At 45.9% G+C, this 17,866-nt stretch overlaps 2 protein-coding genes across 2 annotated transcripts; one reads left to right on the top strand and one right to left on the bottom strand.

Moving 5' to 3' along the window:
* Positions 1-254: 254 nt before the first annotated feature.
* On the top strand, positions 255-3,014 carry adob (2-aminoethanethiol (cysteamine) dioxygenase b). Its single transcript, XM_041947729.1, has one exon. It carries the CDS (start codon positions 297-299, stop codon positions 1,062-1,064), a length of 768 nt encoding a protein of 255 aa, XP_041803663.1. The 5' UTR covers positions 255-296; the 3' UTR covers positions 1,065-3,014.
* A 2,082-nt stretch (positions 3,015-5,096) lies between these two features.
* LOC121614047 (early growth response protein 2b-like) lies at positions 5,097-8,105 on the bottom strand. The gene is made up of 2 exons (XM_041947815.1): positions 7,887-8,105; positions 5,097-7,676 (listed from the first exon to the last, which is right to left on the bottom strand). The coding sequence occupies exons 1-2, from the start codon at positions 8,056-8,058 to the stop codon at positions 6,607-6,609; spliced, it is 1,242 nt and encodes a 413-aa protein (XP_041803749.1). The 5' UTR covers positions 8,059-8,105; the 3' UTR covers positions 5,097-6,606.
* Between the last annotated feature and the right edge of the window lie 9,761 nt (positions 8,106-17,866).

The raw sequence follows: 17,866 nt of genomic DNA, 5'->3' as shown, positions 1-17,866 counted from the left end.
TTTCAGAACTGAAGTGTTTTATCAGGTTTTCGTTGTAAAAATGTAAAAGACCACCCGGACTGATATTGTCCCTGTTTGATTTTCATACGTATAGTGACGAAAATGTTTTATTTATGTTGGCACCAGTTTTGTGTGAAATCAGATTACAAACACTCCATATTCCAACCGTCCAAAGTGCGAGTCCGAAAATTATGTACGGAGTGACTGGTCTCGTTAGGAGACGATCTTCGGCGCTAGCTAAAGGCTACAGCTAACGAGCGTCCAGCGGAGCCGGACAGCGCGTTCCTCGCTGCGGAATGATGCCAGGTGACGGCGACATGACCTCCATCGTCCAGAGAATAGCTCGACAGGCTCTCCTTACCTACAGGAACCCGCCCCGGGTCGGTGAAGAGGTCGGTAAAACCTTCCTGGAGAACCACAGCAAACTGAAGAGCCTGATGACGGAAGTGCGAGCGGCGGACCTGAAGCTCGCCCCGCGCAGAGCCGACGACAGCTCCCCCGGCGTGCCCCCTCTGCTCCCGTACCACCACGGCGCGCCCCCGGTCACATACATGCACATCTGTGAGACGGACCATTTCAGCATGGGGGTGTTTCTTCTGAAAAGCGGCGCCTCCATCCCTCTGCACGACCACCCGGGGATGCACGGCATGCTCAAAGTCATGTACGGCAAGGTCAGGATCAGCTGCTTCGACAGGCTGGAGCGGCCGGCCGGCAGCCCGCAGGTGGCGCCTCCGCTCCCCCAGGCCCAGATGGACGCTCTGCGGCGCTCCGTGCTCCGCTCCACCGGGGAGTACACCGAGGAGAGCGGCCCGTGTGTCCTCTCCCCTGACCGGGACAACCTCCACCAGATCGACGCCGTGGACGGCCCGACGGCGTTCATGGACATCCTGGCCCCCCCGTACGACCCGGACGACGGCAGAGACTGTCACTATTACAAGGTTCTGACAGAAGCCGAGGTCAAAAACACAGAGCAGAAGGAGGAGGTCTGGCTCATGGAGATCTCACAGCCTCCGGATTTCTGGTGCGGAGGGGAGCCGTACCCAGGCCCGGAGGTCTGCTTCTGATCCATCTGACCTTCTCTTGGTCCTGGTCTGGTTTATGCGCCCTGCAGCAGAACAAGGCCGGGGCCTCTGGACTCGGATGGACAAACTGGGCTAAATGAAGGGTCATTCTTTAATCAGTAATCCATGTGTCGGTATCATGTGAAGCCACTACAGGCTAGAAACAAGTTAGAGGGTCAACTTGTGGGCTTTAATTCTGACCCAGAAGGTGCCCGTGCTGAGCTGGAGACCACCTGCTCCTTTAGGGACAGGATTCATGAACATTAGGTGGCTCAGTGTTCGGCACAGCGCTGCCCTGCAACGACGAAGAGCTGCAGCTTTTCAAAGGTGAAACATTAGAAGTCAAGTTCCCATTTCATTAGAACAGCTGGAGCTCCTGGCGGTCCTGAACCACGTCCTGTGGGCACTGTGGTCCCTCTCTGGATTACAGCCAGGGAAGCACATCATCTTCCTTTGAATGCACATACAGGTTCTCTGTTTTCTGACAAATATCAGATTACTTTTCGCCCTCAAAAAAGGTTTGAATCACATTGTCTCCTGAGCGATGTGGGAGCTTTAAGTCTCTGAGTTTAGAATCAGGACTTCAGTGTTGATGATTGACAGCTGCAACCAGGAAGTGGGAGCTCTCTGGGGGAGGTCACATGTCGCTCTGCCACTGAAGGCCTCGTTTATCTCCTGAAAGCTTTCGCCATCGGCACTTCAGGGTTTATCTGATGGATTTAGTGTCGTGAACGGGCAGAGCTCTGTAAACCAGAACCGGAGCAAATCATCCATCAGCTGAAAGGGTTAAAAAGTGAGAAGTATTAAAAGTGGAGTTACAGATGACGTAACAGTGGGCTAAAATGAGGTATTTTGGAGGAGAGATGCCGAGAAATGACAAACTGATGATGTGCAGGGTGCTAATGCTGCGTTCAGGAAAGGTCAGAAAGTCAGGATTTTCTCCTTCCCATTCTGGTCAAAGTCAAGTTTCAATTCCAAAATGGAAATTTGGGCCAGATTTCAGACCCTTCATGTTTCAAACTAAGTATAATGCAGCCATACTTTCAATAACCTTTAAATACACTACACTTTAGCTTTCCATATTGCATGACCTTCAGTCTAAATCAAGTCCTCGCTGGCGTCTGTTTAAAATGTGCAGTCACACTAACGACATGTCGCATGACGGATGCCGTGCATGCATTTCTCCCCGCTGCAGCACTGAAACGTACCCGTGACGTGACGATCTTCTCGTTGAGAATTCCAGACTTCTGCCTGCATCTTGAATGCAGCATTAAAAACACTGAGCTCGTGCTGCCCGGGACCACGGAGGGACCGCGTCCACGTCTTTTAACTGTCTTCCTGCTTCAGGCTTTGTGGATGAAGAACTGTGTGAATCTCCAGGTCTCTTTTGGAGACCTGCTCATGTGTAACTGCAGATCTTTTCTCTCGCTGTGTCTCGGACTCTTCTGTTTTTCTGAGTTTGATCCTCAGGGCTGTTTGTGACCTGTATCACTGACTGACTGTTTGAAAGACGTGCACTAAATTAAGCTTCTTAGCACAAATTCTGACCATCTTTACCACATAAGGAAAGAGGGGTTTTCACTGTTTGGTTACAAAACGAGGATCATAAAAAGATTTGTGTCACAGTTCGAGGTTGGGATTAATCAGCAGACTGAAGCTCCTTACAATCAGCACTTAACATAAAAACGATGCTTATTCTGAAACCAGTGGTGGCATGAAAGTAAAGCACTTATATTAAAATCTGCTCGTGAAGTTTTGGAGAATAAGACTGACGTGCTGTGTGTTGTGTCGCTGAGGGAACTTCTGCAGGTCTGATCATTAACCGGTGAACAGGAAGCTGTTCAGAGTCCAGACTGTGATCCTCCGGTCGGTGTTGAGTGAACAGTAACTGTGCTGATGTGTTTTGCCTGTAATGAAGATTTTCTGTTCATATAAAATGTGCTGTTTATTTTGCCTAAACACGCCTGCTTTATTTTTTTTGTTACTGAAAGAACAAAAAGGTTCTGGAAAGCGACACGATTCCTTCAGGACAGTTATTGCGCCGAATGTTTGTTCTCAGTTTTCTCGGTAAAATCTCCTGAATCAAAACTTTTCACATTTTCGGTAAAACTTGACGTTCCAGTCGCTGAGCTGCAGGATGAAGAAGCTCTGAAGTGTCAGCAAAGGTTAAAGTGGAAGAACTGTCTTTCACTCAGCAGCCGTCGAGGAGCTCAGGTGTTTTTAGGACACTATTAAAGGTGCAGTGTGTAAGAAGTGACCAATAGGGGGCAGCATATCAGCAGAGTAACTGCTTACAGCTGCTCTTTGTTGTAGTTGGCTTTAGCTACTAGCTGCTGTTAGCTAGTTAGCTCAGTTAGCCGTGCAGCTAGTAGCCCGATCAGCTGACTTGAGTTTTCCTCGACCGAGAGCTCGGAGCACCGAGGGAATATTTTCACATGGAACTCCAGAACCAAAGAGAGCAGACTGTTCCAACAGTCGAAGACAGTTTGGGTGAGTTTCATTTTGTCTCTGTCGAGTTTGAAGTTTGTTTATGATGAGTTAACAAGACAATTCAGCTCGTCTGAGCTCTGCAGGAAGGCTTGAAGGTGGACGGTTGCATTTTTCTGTTAAATCAGGAAAACAGGTGTAAGAAAGTTTCCTTTCTTGACATCGTGTGAGTTTATTTTGTCTATTAGACTAAAAAAGCTAAAAGAGCTTTGGGAAAGTCATTCATCTCCAGTTACAAAGTGGTATTATGAGAAAGGACGGGGCTGCGGCTAGCTGGTTAGCATGCTAGCTTCAGTCGCTGTCTGTGCAGGACGGCATCACAACCGTCACTGCTTCACGTTCTGTCCATAAAGTTGGTTCTGTTTTTGAACATTTAAAATCCTGTTCTTGCAGATTCCTCATTTTATGCAAAGATGCTTGTAAACTCTGGAGGCCTCTGCAGGGAGCGGTGTTACAGGTAACTGCAGGTCACACAGGAGCCCCCCAAAGCCCCCACGAGCCCACCTGATCCGGCTCTGTCCAGCAGGTTTGAAGCGCTGGATCTGGCCTGGATGCGTTAAGGCTTCAGTGTGCTTCAGATAGTGCTCACTCTTTGCAGTGATTGGCCACATGTGCACAGGTGGTTTGAACTTCTTCTTCACCTGTCGTGAGTCCAGCAGCAGAGCCTGATCCCTCGTGCTGTGGTTTGTTTGAAGCACACTGAAGTTCTGTTATTAAACCACTTTCCAGCTGCGTTTGTGTCAGTTTCATATAATATGCTGTAAATTTTCTATTTATCTCCACTGATTTCACTTATTATATCATTGCTTTATATTTGGATCATATTTTTAACAGAAGCCTTCTTATTTTTTTTTCATCTCTCTTTTCGTGCTGTTTGCTGTTCATGCAAACTCATTAAAAGTCTCCCAGAGGACAAACTGTCTTCCCCTTTTCTCCACAGGGAACCTTGTTTTTTTTATACAGTATGTGGCCAAAAGTGTGTGGACACCCAAACATTGCACCCACGTCTGATGGTTGAACATGTGAATCTCATCGATGTGTTGCTGTAACAGCCTGCGCTCCTCTGGTTTCAGGCTGCCCACCAGATGTTGAACCTGGTTTCAGGGATTTGCTCCCATTCAGACACAAGAGCATTGGGTGATCGGGTCTGGCTTGTAGTCTGATCCAGTTCATCCCAAATGTTTTTCCAACAAACAGGAAAAAACATTTATTTTTTGTCTTTATGATGTATTTATGATGGACGGGGGTGTCCACATACTTTTGGCCACATATAATATTATAAACACTGTGCATACCTGAAAATGGATTCAGGATGTGGGTGTTAAAGTAGCAGAAAACATTGTTGAGACGTCTTTAAAGGTTTCAGGAAAAAGCATCACAACTGGCAAACGCCATCATGTGACGCGACCCGACGCTCCGGAGGAACCACGAAATAGACTCAGAGGCAACAACAGCCAGAAGAACTCAAGTCAACATTTATTTGCATCGGCAAGAAGCATCAGTCCAGCAGAATAAAAGCCTTCGTGCTCGACTTGTTTGCATAAAAATTATAAAACTCAAAAACAGAACTTTTTTTTGTCCAGTGACTCTTTCTCTCACACTCGTCAGGTAGAAATGCTGGTTGGATCTTTGCAGTTATCGCCAGGTCTGTGCAGACACCTGAAAGCAGCCAAACATGGAACCAAAGCAGACAAAACAGATTATCAGGCTACAGTCTCATGAAATCCAAACCGAGCTGCACGTGGAGTCGACTCTTCTTCAGGTGCGTGAATGAAACAAGAATGAACGTCACCGTTTCAACATTTCTGATATGATACAAAACCAGGTTTAAAAAAAGCTCCAATGAAATTTTCACTGAGATTCCCACTTTAGCCCCGCCCTGCTTGTGATGTCACAGTATCTCTTCGGTGCACTGTGACATCACCAAAATGTCACCTGTAATTTTCCCACCTCCAAACATTTGAATCATGTTTTTTAATCCTTACATGAACCTCTCATCACAGCGCAGGGTGGCAGTTCAGTGCCTCCACTGTAAAAAACATCATTAGTGAGATCCAGTTTGTATCATCACAACAGTACAAAGTATTTTCTGTCTGATGTAAACCTGCAAAACGTCTTTTCACTTTAATATGAGTATTGTATTATGATTGTAGCTCACTGAACGTCGATGATGTAGCTACAGAGGAGAGGATGCAAAGATTTCAAGCTCATCACCATTAAATAAGAAGTAGACTGATGGTCAGATGAGTCTGAAATGACATTTTCCTCACGACAAAACCGAAATGCTGAAGAGAAACTCTTGTGTCATTATTGTAGTTTTGAAGTGAAACTACGGATTTGGATTTTGGGTGTAGGATGTTCCAGTGAATTGTATTTCTGTGTGTTTGGGGAGAAATGAGTGAGGCTCCAAAAGTCCCCTCAGACGCTATGACTTGTTGTATTATCTGAAATTAACAGGTTTTTTTTTTTCAACTTAGCTGCAATTGAAAGCCACCACCCACAGCTGGAGGCAGTGCAGCAGCAGCAGCAGCGAAGCCTCCAGCATCACTCAGACTCGGCTCACTTGCAGGATTTCGGTCTCATCTTTGCAGCCTGAATTGTAATTGAATCCCTGAGAATATGAAGCGTAGACAGTAGACATGGTGCCTTGCCACAGAGCACTGGAGCAGAAACATACGACTGGCACACTGACACCAACTGCTGTCTCTTTACAGTGTGTTTAGGAGTGTAAACCAAAGTCCCTTTACATTTCCTATAATTTAATGTTCTGTTAGTAATCTGGACCACTGCGTGAGGAATGATGTTTTAGATGATGTGATAAATAATGAAGTCATGACCAAACACATCACTGCGAGCTCTGGTTGTGATTCTCCCTGATTTTTTTTTCTTTTTAAAGATGTGGCCTCCAAACAGTTTTCTTCCCGTTGTTGTGAGGACACTACAGCTCCAGATGAGATGTGGGCTCTGTTGGCAGGCAGGCTGTGGCAGGAGCGCATCGAGCTCATGTTCAGACTCAGACAGTTTACATTCAGCAGCATCGGGCCGTGCGGGGTGAGGATTAGGACGCAGAGGACTTCTTCTCCTTCTGCCGTAGGTGAATCTTCATGTGCCTCCTCCGCTCGTCACTGCGGGCGAACTTTCTCCCGCACTGGTCGCAGGAGAAGGGTTTCTCCCCGGTGTGCGTGCGGATGTGAGTGGTGAGGTGGTCGCTGCGGCTGAAGTTCCTCATGCAGATGCGGCACTGGAAGGGTTTGTGGCCGGTGTGGATGCGCAGGTGCCGGCTCAGCTCGTCCGACCGGGAGAACCTGCGGTCGCAGCTCTCCGCCGGGCACGGGTACGGCCTTTGGTGGACGGGGGTCTTGCTCGGTCGGTTCGGGTACTTCCTGGGTCTTAAAATAGGCCTGAGAGGGAGGTTCTGGTGGCTGGGGAAAACGGCGGCCATCGGCCCATCGGCGGCCGGCGAGGGCGCACCGAGCGTAAAGTTCCTGATGGTGTTGAGGGGCGTGAGAGGCGGAGGCACCCTGAGGGAGTCTAACGGGTACGGGAGGGATTTTCTCTCTGGGAAGGCCGTCTGGATATCTCTCTGGCAGCTCTGCTGGTAGAAGCCTCCGTACTCAGGCATGATGGACAGCAGCGCGGCGCCGTCAGCAGTGGGTTTGGGCACAGAGCTGTAGGACGGAGCCGTGTGGTAGGACACGGCGCAGGTGGACGTCGCCAGGTAGCCCCCTGCCGACTGATCCTGGTACATGTCCGCGCTGCAGGAGTAGGAGGGGGCCGGGTGAGGGTGGGGATGAGGGTGAGGGGGCGCGTACATGTGGCTGATGTCCGGCTGGCCGTGCGCCATGGTGCCGTCCCCCGCGTCCGCCGCGTCTCCTCCTCCTCCTCCTGCGTAAATATCGGGGGATGTTGAAGGAGATTCAGACACCGTGAGCTGCCCCGGGGTGGCGATGTCAGCGCTGACCACGTTGATAACTTCCCCCGGTGTCCAAGGTCCTCCTGCGCCTCTCGAGTCCACCGAGAACTTGCCTGTAAACGCCACAGGGTGCGTGCGTAAAGTTTCCACGTACTGCGCCAATTTGCCCTGCACAAGCAGCTCAGGTGCGCTCTTCTCTTCCAGCAGAAGATCACCTGAAAAGGTAGAAAGGGACACTCAGTTAGAGTGAAAATAAAGGATCAAATGAAATCATTTTCCTCTCATGACACGCTTCCAACGCGCAGCGCTTCGCGGTGATGTTTTATCACCTGAATCATGAGAACAGTTTGGTACAAAGTCACAATTTTGCACTTTCACCCAAAACTCATCCAAACCATTTCAGAGGACATGACACAAAATCTTACCGCGCTCATTCTCAGGTGTCCCTTCGTGCTCTTCCTCACCTACAGCCTCCTCTTTAAAGACAACCGACGCCTGAGAAGACAACCCCCCCTCCGTCGTGTACACATCTTTAGGAATATTCTCTATAATACTGCTGAGAGACGCAGAAACTTCATCCAGCACTTTAGCAGTCATTCTGCCTCTGAGCTGCAGATTAGACGGTTTAAGAGAATTCAAGTCACGTTCTGCAGTTTTCTGCCTGACTGACTCTCACACATTCTCAATATTTTCGCTCATTTTGTTGTTAACCCTTGTCTGCTCCGCCTCTCACTTCTTGTAAATAGCTCCTGGATGCTGCGGTATGGTTATAAAGGGGATCTCTGGATGTCCCGTTACGTCATTTACCAAATATGGACTTGTTTTTTTTTTTTTTTTTTTTAAGAAGAGGGAACTCCAGAAATAGGAGTGGTGGAGCGCGCCATGACGAAACGTGGAAACAAATAAAAATACACCTTCGAGTTGGACTAAAGAAACAAAACACCGCTGATATGCGAATGCGGATGTTGTGATTTTATTTGAACCTTCATCTCAAACATCAGCTTCATGCTGATCTCGCGCTCATGGAAAGGAAAAGAGCTCCATCGTTCGGAATTCCGGTCACACTTTTTCCATAAATGGACTCTCCGGTGAGGTGAGAGGACCTCGGTCTGCTTATAAGGCTGGTATCCGGGTAAACCGGCTCCATTGTGCTGTCTTTGTGCCAGCTGAGCCCACACACTGACTGCGCAGACCCATTTGTTTTCTCTCCTGCCTTGTCAGGAACAGATTACTGCTCTGACTGAGTCTTGCTATTGTTGGCCCGCTGAGATAGATGAGGTGATTAGGAGAGAATAATCTTGTAAATCATTTCTTTGAGAAGCTGGTTTGTCTTATTGCACATTAATGGATGAGAAGCATCATGTTTCCAGTGGTTTAGTTTTGATGAAGGCGGATGTGTCTTTGGTGAGGGATTGTTTGCACTGCTGCAAATATTCTGTAGCATCACGACATCAGATCCACCTCACACATGTGCAGCGCACAAAAACTCATTTTAACAAAGAATTCTTTGAGAAACACGATTCTGTTGTTTGAAATACTAAGATTGTTCTGTTTTTGTCCAAAAATGACAAAACTGCCAGCACATGTATCTTGTTTTCATCTTAATTTTATGGGTTTAGTTGATTAAAGGGGCATTCACCATCATCATCATTCAGCAAAATGAGCTTTGGGATCACTGCTGAGCTGAGATTTCGAAAAGAAAATGGTTCAGTCGAGTCTCTGACTTGAAGTTTTCCACATTTTAACAATATTTATGTGCTTTTATCTTTGTTTTATATGCAGAAAGTTCTCATTAACTCTTATTTTTAGACAAAAACCTCAATTTTGTTTTGAGATTTCTGATATTTGGTGGTAAAACAAGGAGCCTGACAGACCAAACTGCAGCCAATCAGATGGCGACTCTTCAGTTCTTCAGTGCCGTCGCTTCAGGAGCATCTACTGTAGTTCAGTCCTCTCTAAAATGACAGGAAATAAACCCAGACCCCACCTGTTTCCCACCTGTGCGACGTCAGTACACCTGCTCATTCATTTTCACACACACACACACACACACACACACACACAGACTCATCAAGCATTACAAAGATCATGATGTTAATCAGGAAATCATTTACTGCTAATTTGAGTCTCCACAAACAACAGAACAGGCTCATGTTTGGCCTCTCGTGTATCTGAAGCTCTCTAAAGAAACACAGGATCATGTCTGATGCAGAAAAACACTTTGTGTGTACACGTGGAGTCATTTCATGAAGGACGAGGGGAAACAGGAAGCTTTGGTTTGTCCAGCAGGAGTGAAACACTGATGCTGCAGCCTGATCTCAGAGGAGGTTCAGATATGATGTGAAGCTGTTTGTGTAACGTGTGCAAAAAGAAGTGGAGCGTTTGAACTCAAGCAAGATGACCAAAATGTAACCTCAACCAAAAGAAAAACTGGACTGAACCGAATAAAATCCACAGAAAACAGTCCCAGCATGACGAGGACGAGCTGCGCCACACGAGCCGGACTGAAAGACGCGCAAATGAAATATGAGGTGAAACATCGACAACGCTTCAGAAACCAGTGAAGCCAAACTCAAAAACAAAACTGGAGAAAGATTTTCTCACTTATCAGCTGAAACAAACTCGTGCAGTTTTTGACCACTCGTGTTTGGGAGCAATGTCTTTGTTTGAGGACACAACCCACACACATCCCTGCTGCTGGTTTCATGCTGTCCCTCCGCTGAACAGTTGGTGGAGCTAACGAGCAACGAGCCAACAAACAGGAGGAAGAAGAAGACGCAATTCTGCGAAATTTACAATATTTAAAAAAAAAAAAAACTTCTTTACAAATGTTTTAAGCTGCTTTAAAAGTGCTCCAGCAGTTTAGCGTTGCACTCCTCCAACACTGGACTTCCTTGTCAGAACCTGCCTACATTACCCACAATGCAACTCTCCCGCTCATGGTTTGGTTGGAGACTCAGGTGTGCAGCCTGCAGCTCCAGAGGTCTGCTCAGCTCACTTCCTTCTAACGGCTCACCAACAGATTTATTGTATTTTGAAACGTGCACTTTTCAGCGCCGGTGACATCACCTGAGCGCCTGAATCAGACTCGACACAGCTGAGACGCTGAGGCGCCACACAGCTCATAGCACGTGCAGCAGAACTCCACAACAGATTCACGAGGAGGACAAACAGCTAAAGATGATCCAGAGAGAAAAGGCCGAATCCTTTCAGATATCTGGAGTGTAAACAGAACATATTGGCAGTGTGACGCTGCGTCTGTTTGATTCGCTGATTAGAAAGTTGATGAAGATGAAGCTTCCCGCCGCCTCGCTGAGCTGCGGAGACGAACAGAGCGAGCAGGAGGACGGCAGCTCTGCAGCCTTTTCAACGCCCACAGATACAAAAATGTTGGTGTGTATTGTCGTTGTGTGGCGAGCCGCCCACCCTGTGGCAGATGGGGGTTTGGTCGGTCCACACACACGCACACATGCACACACACACACACACACACACACACACACACACACATGCACACGCACACTGCAATGACCACACTCAGAAATCAAATGCACACATTTAGGATGCACACAAACACAAACACTCCCACACACACAAATACACACTTTCACTTGGTTTTTCACTGAGTCCCGGCAACAAATACACACACACACACACACACACACACACACTTTCTCTGTCAGAATCTGTCGAGCAAACACACACAAATCCACCCACACGCACAAAATCTTTCTCTTTCCTCTCTGCACACACACACACACACACACACACACACACACAGCTCCGTGGGGACGGTGCCCTGCTTCCACCCTTCGCCCACGCTCCTCCAGGCCGGCGAGGCTCTGGGGGGTTTTTGGTTTTGTGTTTGGTGGCTCGGGGTGTCAGCCGGGGGTCCGGCGGCTCGGCAGACCCCACCACGCCGATTAATCATCTGTCATCTGCGGTTTTTGTTAATATGGATCTTTGTCTTCATCCTCAAACGATGCTCGGGTCGGGCCTGTTTACCGCCTGCTGCCCTCGTTTCCATTTTTGCAACCGAATGTCACCGAAAAGCAACAAAAACAAGCAAACTGCTGCTTTCTGCACATTTCTCTCTGCAGCGTCTCGAAGGTTTCGCGCACTCGTCGATGTTCGGGTAAAATTCGTGACCTCCGAGGACTCACGTCGACACTTCTGCAGCATCACAAATATTCTAGTAACAGAACGCTGCTTTAATCCCTGATTAAAGATCTGAACCTCTAACGTCCTTCACACAGGGCTGAACTTCTGTCTGTTGGTCTCATGCTAACGGCAGCTAGCTGCTGATTTATTCATATTCATGCCATCACTTCGTCTTATCAAACCAGCTTCTCCACATGGATCCATACAGCTCATCCTCATGTTGCCTTTCGTGCATTTTCTCGTCTGACAGAAGCGAAGAGGAGATGATCTGCGAGTCTGGACTCTGAAAATACATCAAATCCGTCTGCGAAAAAGAAATCCCTGTTCTCTGAAAGATATGATCCAGGCTGACATTAAGTTGAATCATTTTTTTCCCCAACAAAAGACGCTCCGACTTTAAATAAACACCATAAATCATCTGAATTTTCTGCTCCCGTTCGTGCAAGAGCGGTAGGAGTCTTTTAAATGGTGGATGACTCATTTAGGAAGAAAACGCTTCTCCTGGTTTTACCCTGCAGCAAACTTAGATTATGAAATACTACAAGCAAATGTTTGATAAATGACCCGCCAAGGCCTTCAAGTACCTAATACTCTTTTATGAAAATAGCATAAGGGAGCTTGTGTTAAAGCTGTAGGCGTCGCTCGGTGTGGTGAAGGAAACTTTAGAGTCAAGCATCATGAATCGTTGTGATTCGCTCCTGTGCTTCGTGTTAACTTGCTCGCTGACTCTCAGATTTCTCTTTCCGGGATGAAATTCTTGATCGACCTCCAGATGAGTCAGGGTTTGGGAGGTTTAGGCGATGAACCCTCTAACCGGGCCGTCAATAGACGCGATTGCATATTCATGGGAAACGTATTGACTGCTGAGTGTCAGATAATAGACAGGCACATCAATGAGCGCCGAGCTGCGGTCAACGACTTCAACAGTATCTCCGCGACCCAGAATGTGTCGTCGGCTCCTCTCGGAGCTCAGATGAGGATAATTAACTTTCCGGAGGATGCGGATCACTTTTATTGTTACTGAAGCCAAAGTTCTGCGTCGTTCAGGACCAGGATCCTGAACCATATCAGACACCATCGATCAGCGTTCACCGTCCAGCTGCACAAGCAACATGAAATAAAATCAAGCTGCAGAACTGCTGCTTATTTAAATGTTGGATAGTTTATCAAACATGTCCCACACAAAGCTGCCCAATTATTAACAGGGACAATCTCAGAAATAACTTTTAAACCGGACATTTCAGAACAAATGAATTCATTTTAAACTATTTATCACAACTAATTAACACAAAATCTCCAAACTGATTTCAAAATTCAAATTAGAGCTGAAACTAACACTGATGTTCACTATACATCACTCTGCTGATTATGCTCTCAATTAATCAATTAATCTTAAAAAGAAAAACATTTTCTCAGAGCAAACAGTCCAAACCGCAGATATTCAGTTTTCTACCGCAGACGAGCGAAAACGCAGCAAACCGTCAGATTTAAGAAGCTGGAACTGAAGAAACTTCACAGAAACGATTCATCAATTATCCAAATACCAGGACTGATCGATTCAGCTCTGCAGTGAATCAAATCATAAATATATTATTGCCATAAAACGTGACGTCTCTGCTTGTTAAATGCTGACTCATCACATCGTCAGGCTTTGGAAATGTTAGCATCGAGCTTCAGTACTGAAACATGTGGAAACGATATTATATAATTAGATAATTATAATTATTTCCCCCAGAAAACACCCCAAAGCTGCATTTACCTGTATAATAACATATTTTTATAACATTACATTAACATTTTCATACATCCCTGCAGAGATTTCCATTTTGAAAACACAAATTAAATCTTTATTTTATAGGATTTTGGGCAGTTAAAGGCCTGAAATTGTGATTATTGATCGTGTGTGTGTCTGTTTTCTCTGATTCACACAGTTTTCCAGTATTTCAGCTGTTACTTGAACATGTTTGGATCCTTTTGCCTTTCAGAACACATAAATCCTCTCATGCAAACGGATGCAAACAGATCTTAAAGTCGAGCATCAGGAGACACAGAATGTCCGGTATGAAGAGAAATCGAGCTCTTAATGGAAGTCATGTGTTTTTTTTTTTCCTTCTTTTTGATGCTGCTCAGTATGTTTGTACCAGAAGTTATTTATCAGCTAAAATCTCTCCAGTAGAAAAGGTTCCTCCAGGTTTCCCTCCTCCAGCTCCCTTCCTTTACACACCTAAAGTGGATTTACACGTGACAAAAGTACCAAACTCACTTTGAACCTGGTGTGAAGAGACGTCCTCCTCGTCCTCCGTCAGCGTCCCAGCGAGACGACGTCCGACGGGCCTCCGCCTCGGCCTCCGCAGAGAAAGAGGAGCAGAGGAGCGCGATGGAGAAGGATCGGAGAGGCTCAGCGTTCGTCAGTCCCACCACAAAGTCACCCGCTCTGGATTTCTGGCTCGCCCCCGGAAAGGGTCTTCATCACCCGGGGTCTGAGTGGGCTGTCAATGACAAAAAGATCGAGAGAGGGAGAGAGAGAGAGCGAGTGGGGGGGGGGGACAATACGATTGTTCCCACTTTGCTTCCACCCTCGCAGTTAAAATTGTTATGGTAATGAAGTGGATTTTTTGCCGGACGGCAGATTGAAACAGAGAGATGCTTCTTTGAGGCCGGAGGTGTTCGAGCGGGGCGGCAGCTGACGATGGTGATGATGAAGGTGTACAAACACTTTAAATACTGATGTTTTGTCGAAGTGGAGAAACGCTTCAACGCTTCCCGATGTGTTAAAATCATCTCGTTCCACGCTGACAGACGGTGTCACACACAGTCTTCCTCCAGTATTCTGTGTGCTTCGTTAAAATCAGCCTCATCTGATCCGAAACGTTTGGATCTTTACCAGAATTTAAAGAATAAAATGATTTGTTTGAACCGGCTGACTTAGCAATGAGTGGCTCAGCAAAGCTAACGGCTCAAAAAATGCACCGTTTTAGCACGAGGCTATCGAAATCCTTATGTTAAAGTGTCTAAAATGAGGTGTTCGTGTTTCTGCTGGAGAATCATGAGCTGAACCTGCAGCTCCTCTCAGCTTCAGGAGACTTTCAGCCGGTTGTTTCTCTGCTCGGCGTCGTGAGCCGATCGCTTCCTGCTGAGCCGCGTTCAGCGGCTAAAGAACCAGATGTTTCCCTCAGGAGCCGGAGGAGACCAAAAACAGAGGTAAAAGAGAGAGAATACTGGACTGACTCAAACACGACTCCACATCAGTCGTGCTGCTGGATGTGGAAATAAACAGCTGCTTGTTTAACGTATCAGGTTATCTAGATGTTGTGTTCGCTGCTTGTTTCTGCTGTTAATGTTGGTGCAAAGCTTTAAATGAGTCACCTGACTTCCTCCATTGTGTCGTCAGAATTCCCTCTTGAGGTCAGATGCTGGTCCTGGTCTCTCCTTTAAACCTCCTTCTACGGGTAAACACCTTCAGCACGTCTTTCGAACTCGATCCTCCAGTTTGAAACTGTTTCCACGAACCACGATGAGTGAAATGACCTTAAAATCTGCGTAGACCTGCAGACATCTGAACATGAACGGCGTCTTCAGAGGCGTCTTCAGAGACGTCTCCGACAGCGACGACCTGATTCTGAAGGGAAAAACAGTTTCTGACAGTTTCTCAGCTGGAAGTAGATTCAAAGGAAACTGGATTTGACGTGTTGGTAAAAGCAGAATTGTGGGTTTTATGACCAAAAAGATGACCCTCATTAGACTTTCATGACAGGCTGCACAGGCTGCTCAGCCAACACTGCTGCCTTGGTTTGTGCATTAAGCTGGTGGAGCTGATTTTTCCAGTCGGCGCCATCAAACCACTGCAGACACAGCGAGATGCTGCCGTTAAAAGAGCTGCAGGCGAAGCTCCGACGATGGACAACACTGATGGAAATATGGGAGATGTTTGCTTTATGTATGAATGTGAGGAAGGTTACAGCCTCCTCATCGCTCCACAGAGATCTGAGGCTTTCAGCTGCACACTGGATGCTTCATGTTCTGCTCTACTAGCATTTAGCATTTATTTTATTTTAAGTCTGCTTCCATTGCATTTTGTCGCATTTTGTTTTTATTGATACACCAAGCATGGCCGAGCATGAACAGCCTTTCCTGACAAAGATTTGGTGATGAAATGATTCTGGTTGAATAAAATCTCTTAAAGTTGACCTTCAGTTTTCTTGTGAAGATTTACGTGAAACTGTAAAGGGAATCTCTGACCTCTAAGCGTCGGCTCTTATTACTTTAGCGTTCTCTTGTGCGTTGCTAGAAGGCTCCTCAGAAAACTTTAAGGGACTCAAACCAGCGTCTCCAAAGTGAAATCATTTGTGGAACAGAAGACTGAAGAAGAGGAGGAGACGCATCGTTCTGCACAGGAAGAACCAGCTGTGCAGCTTGCTAGCGTGTGGATTTGTGTAGCGAGCTAGCCAAGCGTTAGCATAGGGCGTATATTAATGTCGGCTCATTAATGCTGCGTTAGATTTGCTTTGGGTTATAAACTTGCGCGTTCTTTGTTCTTCGAGGAGAACAACGTTCTCTCCTTCCGTCCAGTTTGGCTTCTTCTTCTTCTTCTGTCCTCTTTCTTGTCCATTTTGATGGAGCTAGCTAACAATGACAAGTAACGCTAAAGGATGGTGATGTGACTGAAGCGTAACCATGGTAACTGAAGTGTGCATGCGCTGTAGCATGACAGTAAAAGCCTTCGTCTAAACACCGAGGCTTCATGCAACGCTCCTCAATGAACCACTGAGGGAAATATCTGGCATAAGTTTCAGACTTCAGGTAGTTTATGAAAGCAGGTTCTGCTCCAACGTGGCTGCCGGATGAGGCTTCATATCACCGTTACTGTGAGAAAACAACAAAAGGAGCAGAGTTTGTGTTTTCATGTGTGTCTCTGAATGCATAAATGGGTTTGTGTGTGTGTGTGTGCATGTGTGTGTGTTGAAGGGGTTGCCAGAGCAAAAAGGGCAACCCCCTCGTCCTCCTCAGGGGGCCGAGTGGGCGGACGGTGCTCAGCAGATGGATTGCTGCTCGCCACTGGTCACTTCATAGACCTGAAACAGACAAAGAGCGTGAACGTAAGGAATCTGTTCATATTTGGTTCATGTCTTTTTAAGTGTGTTTGAGTTAAATGCAGCGTTTGGAAAGTGTGTTCGGAGAGAAGAGAGGTGGTTTATTGAAATGTCTCTTTTTCATGTCGTCATCTGTACGATGTTTGTCCTTCATGTGTCTCATGTGTTCGTATATTTACTATTACCAAACAGAAAATTAGTCCTCAACTAAATTTAAATTAATTAATGCCATAATTGGTTGTGCTACTGTGCTAATGAATGTATTCATGCTAATATTATAGCCTCTGTGTGTGTGTGTGTGTGTGTGTGTGTGAATATTTGCCAGATTATCAGTGTGAATTAGTCTTCGTACTTTCTTCTAATTTAACTTTTTATATGTGTTTGTTTGCAGTACAGTTGACAACAGGCCAAATTCTGTTTCAGCACATTAGAACAAAACATGATGTCTGTTATAACTGACGGCTGGATTTGGCCATATTTCATATTTCATCGAACAAACCTTCGGCCTGCTTCTCTCCAACTGAACTCTCTTCTCTGTCATCTCTACCACTATTTTCTCATAGTTTTCTGGAAGCCAAAAACAGATTTTTTTGGCCTTTGTATGAAATTTTATTTCATTTTAATTATATTTCAGTTTAAACTGTCTTGAAATAATGCTATTTTGTAATAATGCTTAACCTTATAAATATAATAATAAAAAGAAATCAAGATAAAAGAAGGCTAATGTACATTTTGCATATTTATCTTAAAAAGTAGATTTTTTCCATAGATTCAGAGTCTCGTTTTAGAAAAACAAAATTATCAACTTTGATAAGAACACTTAAGATAAACTCACGCATTAATTTCACGCAAAGAAATGAAACGTGTCACATGTATGTGCTTCCAGGCTTTAATTGATTTAAACAGTTTCTCCTTAAACAAAATAACTATAAAATGAACAATACCGTATTTACTACGAGTGCACATAAACGGTATTTAATGCTTGTGGTTCATAGTAAACGAACAACGCTGCCGCGGCACTCTGCGTTCGTTATAATGTAGAACAGTTTTCAGAACAATGTCGCCACCTAGCGGATATATAATGGTAATACTAGCATACCAATCTCCCGTGATGCTCTGCGCCAAAGACGTCACATGTCCTTCCAACCAATGGT

This window comes from Chelmon rostratus, chromosome 11, assembly GCF_017976325.1.
Source record: "Chelmon rostratus isolate fCheRos1 chromosome 11, fCheRos1.pri, whole genome shotgun sequence".
NCBI lineage: Eukaryota > Metazoa > Chordata > Actinopteri > Chaetodontiformes > Chaetodontidae > Chelmon > Chelmon rostratus.
Note: the sequence above shows the minus strand (reverse complement) of the source record. Positions and strands in the feature narration are given on the sequence as shown.

Bases quoted from the DNA above. Each gene is read 5' to 3' on its own strand.
- adob (XM_041947729.1), top strand. From the start codon at position 297: ATGATGCCAGGTGACGGCGACATGACCTCCATCGTCCAGAGAATAGCT.
- LOC121614047 (XM_041947815.1), bottom strand. From the start codon at position 8,058: ATGACTGCTAAAGTGCTGGATGAAGTTTCTGCGTCTCTCAGCAGTATT. The intron at 7,677-7,886 runs GTAAGATTTTGT...CTACCTTTTCAG, and splicing joins GACACCTGAGAATGAGCGCG to GTGATCTTCTGCTGGAAGAG.